Source organism: Triplophysa rosa, linkage group LG21 (assembly GCF_024868665.1).
Source record: "Triplophysa rosa linkage group LG21, Trosa_1v2, whole genome shotgun sequence".
Lineage (NCBI taxonomy): Eukaryota > Metazoa > Chordata > Actinopteri > Cypriniformes > Nemacheilidae > Triplophysa > Triplophysa rosa.
In genome coordinates, this window is record NC_079910.1 from 6,975,624 (window position 1) to 6,981,847 (window position 6,224).

At 37.3% G+C, this 6,224-nt stretch overlaps 1 protein-coding gene across 1 annotated transcript; it reads right to left on the reverse strand.

Annotated features, from left to right (window-relative positions):
* Nucleotides 1-996: 996 nt before the first annotated feature.
* Nucleotides 997-4,238, reverse strand: tnfrsf9a (tumor necrosis factor receptor superfamily, member 9a). Its single transcript, XM_057319582.1, is given in 8 exon segments — nt 997-1,133; nt 1,228-1,365; nt 1,464-1,633; nt 1,743-1,815; nt 1,918-2,055; nt 2,199-2,318; nt 3,082-3,235; nt 4,047-4,238. Coding segments are annotated over 8 exon segments (1,029 nt in total). The 5' UTR covers nt 4,152-4,238; the 3' UTR covers nt 997-1,002.
* Between the last annotated feature and the right edge of the window lie 1,986 nt (nt 4,239-6,224).

Below are 6,224 nucleotides of genomic sequence, written 5' to 3' on the forward strand. Positions count from 1 at the left end.
GCTTTTATCATATTACTACGGGGTGTTTCTTGCCATTCATATTCCTGTTACAACACCATGACAACAAATCTCATTGGAGCTGTATATAATAAACTCATGGACTTGTTAAAACATGATTCCAGTATTCCTAGTCAAGACCTGGGAGGATGCGAAACTAGACTGCAAGATGATTGATTTGACATCTGATTCATATGTTCAGGTAGATTACAGGTGACCTGTGATATGTTGGAACTCCCAGTGAGTCAACTGGGTTAATCCCATCACATTTCAATGTTTTAGATGTGAAGGAGTTTTCCCTTAAACAACTGGTTTAGTGACCTCTGAAATATATCCCTGTAAGACTTTGCCTTCAGGCAAATTCCCCCCAAAAATAGATTGGAAGATTTTCTAAATGTGCAGTACAAAATTATAAACAAATTACAAAACAAGCTGTATAACATACTATTGTGCAATACAGGGAAGACATTGCAGTCCATAAATGTATATTTACTATACATGTAAACATGACAATTGAGGTATGCAATGAATGCATAGCCATGGAATCAAACCTGTGATTCTAGTATGTATTTTCCAGCACCACTCTATCAGTTAAGCTACATAAAAATCATGTTACTATCTTTGCGTACACTTCCTCCATATCATCAATGGTCTGACTTGATGAACCTCATTTACAAAGAGCAGACTCTCTGCTGATACCCAACACGATGATTTAAAGACGGTAAATGACACCATTTTAAATAAAACTGGGGAAGCCCACCTGGGTATTTTTTCAGGGGGGTTTTGACCTCAAAATATGACGCAATCAACAACACATGACGCCTACTCTCAGAAAGTGTCGACATTCTACGCTACTGCACACCTACATTAAGACCTTCTGCAAGTAAAGGTGCTTCTGACATTAAATGTGCTCGACTTGTAGTCGTTGATCGATTAAGAAATACACCAGCTGAAAGATGCTGCCAGCACCCGGTAAAATAAAGTGTCATAATTTGTCCCATAAAGTCACACTATGAGTTTACTTTCAGAGTCCTGCGTGCTGATGGACTCTGAGCTGCCCCCCTGTTCCTGCTGTGGATGGTGAAAACTACAGGCCTCCTGCTCCACAACCACAATCCTTGACTCTTCTGACAGCTCTGAAAGATATTAATGAAGTAAATCAAGAATTCAGACGTCATTGAGGGATGGTTATTTTGTAAATGCATCATGAACGAGTTCTTCATATTGTACCTTGGTCTGACGTAGCAGCTTTGGGCTTCTCTTTTTTGCTCCGTGCTTTAACACATGTAGTCACTGACGCAACGAAACAGAGAACGGCCAGCATCGCCACACCTCCAGCAATGCAGACTGGAATCCATTTAATCTTGTCTACAAGATACAAAAAACATGTCTTTCTGTTAAGAATTAAAATTAGTTTCTAAGAAAATCCACTGCTTATTGTTTGCTGAGCACAGATATATTCGTACCTTGATTTTTCCCAGTCACGACAGGCAAGGAGTTGTCTATGCTGTTCTTTTCGTATTCATTTGATTTTGTGTTTTTGTCTTTGTTTATGTTCGTTACTTCGTTGTCAAATATGCACTCATGGTCCCTGAATGCATTTCCTTTGGTGTCCAAAATTTGGCCATTTGGACAACTAAAGAATACAGGCAAAAGTATAAAAAGATTGAATGTACTGAAGATTATTCTAGGAAATAAGGAACTGGTCTAATAACAAAATGAAAACCAGACAAACTGAACAATACCTTTCTTTCCATTTTTTGCACATACTGTGGATTTTGTCATTGAACGTTCCTTCTGGACATTTCCAACAGGAACCTGCAAGCATTCGGTCGCACAGTGTTAAACGGAAATTTCGACATTTTATAATTTAAATGCATTTAGGTGAAGGTCAGAAATGAGGTTTAACAAAATTATTACGGGATCTTGTAGGTTCTTCTCCCGTTTTGCATTCAGTAACGCAGTAAGAGCATCTCTCGTTTCCACACCGATATCCAGCTTTGCATCCGCATACTGTGTCGCTCGTGATATTGCAAGGTTTAAGTGTAAACTGTGGACCTGAGGAAAAATACATTCACATTAACATTTTACAATGAGCTAAACAGTCATTTGTTCACTAATAATGTTTGCGCATTATGTATCATTCGTTTTATTGTTATTGTTGAGTGTGCAAGGATGATGTAAAGCTGAAACTCTCATACCTGTGCACTGGGTACATAACATGCACTAGTAACTTTTAGGATTGGTCGTGTATTTGTTGGGTTCACAGGGTCTACAAAGCAATGCCGGGTCTTTTCCACAAACTTTCACCAAGCGGTTCCCTGTTACGACAACCACATATAAAAACATATGACGTTATCTGACATTATTAAGTTTCAGTGCAGAGTCATGTCTAGACTTTTTCTGTACAGTGTGATCTAAATGTTCATTGACAATTGTAAGTGAACCTAGAAATGCTTTGTCACTTTTAAAGGAAACTTTACACCGCACTTTATTCAAAATACGATATGTGATAGTTCACCCAAAAATGAAAATTCTGTTATCATTTATATCATTTTATCTTTATGACTTTCTTCTGCAGAACACAAAAGAAGATGTTTTGAAGAACGTTGGTAACTGGCGCCCATTCACTTGCATTGGTTCCGTGTCCATACAATAGAAGTGAATGGGCTTTTTTGGGGGGTGAACTATCACTTTAAATTGCGGAAGCCATAACCAATCACTCTGCTTGGAGAAAACAATTCATGGATTTCCCTTTGAGTGCTAAACCACATTCCTTTTATGTGGCTCTTTCAAAATCATGAAACATCTTTTTCTTGGTCACTTATACATGATTCATCTCAGTTGTGCATCTTTAATATTCCTTTAAATTTCTCAAACTGGGGCATAAAATAACACAGATTGCGAAATGTCTTCTTAAAATACAGATAACACGTTTTCTAGGAATATATCAGCATCACCTCTTGAGATTACGTAACACATCACATTGCGCAATATCTGTTCTCCACTCATCCAAACAGCTTGTGATTATTCGTTCAGCTATTTTATATTAGGAAAGCAGAATGGTATAGCCATAGACTGTACCTGGCTTGCATTTCGTGCAGCACACATCTTGACTATCTTGATCAGAAATAGTCCAGTCATCACAGCCAGAGTCTGCACATTTAGTGTAGGGCACCAGACCAGCCAGTATTAGCCAGATATAACACAGTCCGTGCAAAAATACCAGCATGTCGTCCTGTACAATGACAAAAAAAAAACAATTTGTCAGTTAAATAAACCATTATTAAAATAATGAATTGATCATTTGCTGTTCTATATTTTGTTTATTAAAACTAATACTAATTAATCAAATCCCTTTATTGTCACTCAACCATATACACAAGTGCAACAGTAGGTGAAAAACTTGGGTGCAGTTCTGACCAACATGGTATTATGACATATATGAGACCAAAATTGTAGACTACAAGTAACAAAGAATTATTATAAAACGGTCAGTTCTGGTCCTTGATTCTGATTGGCTGAGCCGAGTTCTAAGCCGTTATAAAATACCCCAGTAACCCACTGCTTCTTGGGGCTTATTGCTTTAGAATACTTTACGATAGACATTTTCCTGTACACATTTACACAGTAAACATTTCTCTACAAGTATAACGAATGACACCTAATTTACATATAACTACACAGTAGCAAATGTACACACAATGTGCGTAGTGTACACATAATAATGACACATCATTTACATAGGAATAGTAATAATAATAATAAATTAAACAAAAAATACATTTAAAAATATTAAAATTATGCTTTGTTATTAATGTTACTAATAGCTGATTTAAATAGCCCTATATATGACCTACATATTCCCCAAAAGAACAAACAGTAAATAAGTCAGATTCGGTTTAAAATGGTTAAATTGAAAAGTAGCACGTAATGTATTGTAGAACACAGGTCAAATAACTCAAACAATAGGTTCGATAATAAATCATTATATACACTTCATATAGCCTATATGAATTATGTAAAAATTCAATAATATTCTCTCTTACTGTTTCCAATGTAGTGGTCTCCACCCTCCACCGCTGCAAACGCATACAATGATGAGAATTTCCACTACCACAGCATTTCAAACTGTGCGCAAATATGTCATACATCCGTGGGCGTGACTAAGTGTCGAAGGAGTGCTGACCTGACGTGCTAGTCTTTACCGGTGTCGTTGTCTTTTTACGTCACTCCCTTACCTCTGTAGTTTGGCACTGTTCTCCGCTTTTATTACCGCCATCGTGTGTACACGTCTCAAATAACCCACCAGAGATGGTAATCTAGTAAAAAGTTTGGCGTGCTGTCCAATATAAAGAACTTAAGCTCGGAATTTTCACGAGTTAAGAATACTCTCTTTCCTTAACGGGGTAAGGAACAACCAGGCAGGAGTCGATGGGGTCCCGGAGGGACGCTACTAAACGACAGCTTTTCTCACGCGGATCGTTTGGATTACCTGAACGTGCTTTCTTTTCATTTCGACTTAATTCGGAGGGAAATGAATTGCGTACACCTGTGTAAACTGTTTCAGAATGTAACCGTTGAATGGCAAACTGTATGAATATAGATATATGGCACAATTTAGCAATTCATTTGTCTTCATCCCTACCTTCTTTTTGGGACTTGAATGGGGATAGCAAAGACGAAAGTTTCCCTTTTTCAACAATCAGGTGCTTGTGAAGTCATTATCCAAGTATGTGACACGTGTGTGGGAAAACACCCACAAACAAAGACATTTTTATAAAGCATTTACATTTTAAAGAAAAATAAAAGTTGAATTTGACATTTCCCTGCAGTGACTACTTTGGAGAAACACAAAGTTACATCGTAAACAAGTCATACATTCATAAAAGTTCCTCTGATGGTCGTGTTTCATTGTCTTAGTGATTCACATCCACATATTCGTTTTCCCCCCACTTTTCAGAAAAAAGTGATTTAAAGTGTTAATTTGTTTGCTTGTTAGAACGCAGGCTGGGAAAACATGAATAATATCCCAAAATGGCAAGATACACTTACCTGAATGTTCATGTAACTTCCAATATTCAGATCAGATGGTGTCATATGACAAGCAGCATATAATAATAATGGTGGGTGAAATTACAGTTGCTCTGTGAAAGTGTTACATTTATTGTCTTTGAAACCCCATCAGATTCAGATATGCCTCCAGATGCTCCAGCAAAACTAAGTGGGCATCTTAGATCATACTTCTGCAGCTCACCTGAGACCAGGGCCATTTTCAAGGGGGTGCGGCTGTAACATTGGCACATTTCCCTGGTTTGAGTAACCTGATTTTCTTTCCATTATTTTTAAGCAAGATAATATAGGTAGCATTTAAATATACTAAATGGCAAAAAACGAATGTCAAGTGATTATAATGCAATACACTTTTTGTCTTACCGAGTCATCCAGTTTCTCTATTTAGTCTCTATAGAGTCTCTCAGTCTCATTTACAGAAATCAGTCCTTGGGCAACAACTAATTGACCGAAAATCCAAGAAAAATATTTTACTAAAATATACTGACATAGTATATGACATCATAAGTAAACTGAAACTGTCGTCTGCTTTGTCCTCCTACGTTATCAAATACTCCCACAATGACCTTTTCAGTGGAAAATTAAATGACACTGTCGACCTACACCCGTCATTTGCGACATCACTCCTGTAAGAGCCTCTCTCTGGTCAACACTTGGGGCTGCCAAAAAAACATATCGTGAAAGTCTAAACTTCAGACTCAGCATCACTCATGCTGCTTAAGGGAAGATATAAATATCAGAACCTGCATGTGTCACATCAAATATCAACATAGAGTCTGTTTTTCCACTTGCTTTTGCTTTTAACAGATAAGCTTTTTCTTTTATATTTATATAAAAAAATCGAGGGGCTGTGGGTTAAAGCTAAACCCAATGCGTCATTTCCTCCCACAGAGAAGACAAGCTGTGCGTTAAAGCTAGAGCGGGGTCGACACCACACAATGCATATCTTTCACACGTGTGTGTGTGTGTGTGTGTGCCAGTAAGTATCTCACACTGGTGGGTTAAATTTACCGTCAAAGACACTTTTCAAATTTACACAATTTATAAATAATGGATTAGCAGAGTAAAGTTAGCATATCCAACACATTTAAAAGAAAGTTCAATATAAAGAAATGTTCTCTTGTCATTTTATCAAGCAGCTCCAGGAACTAGAA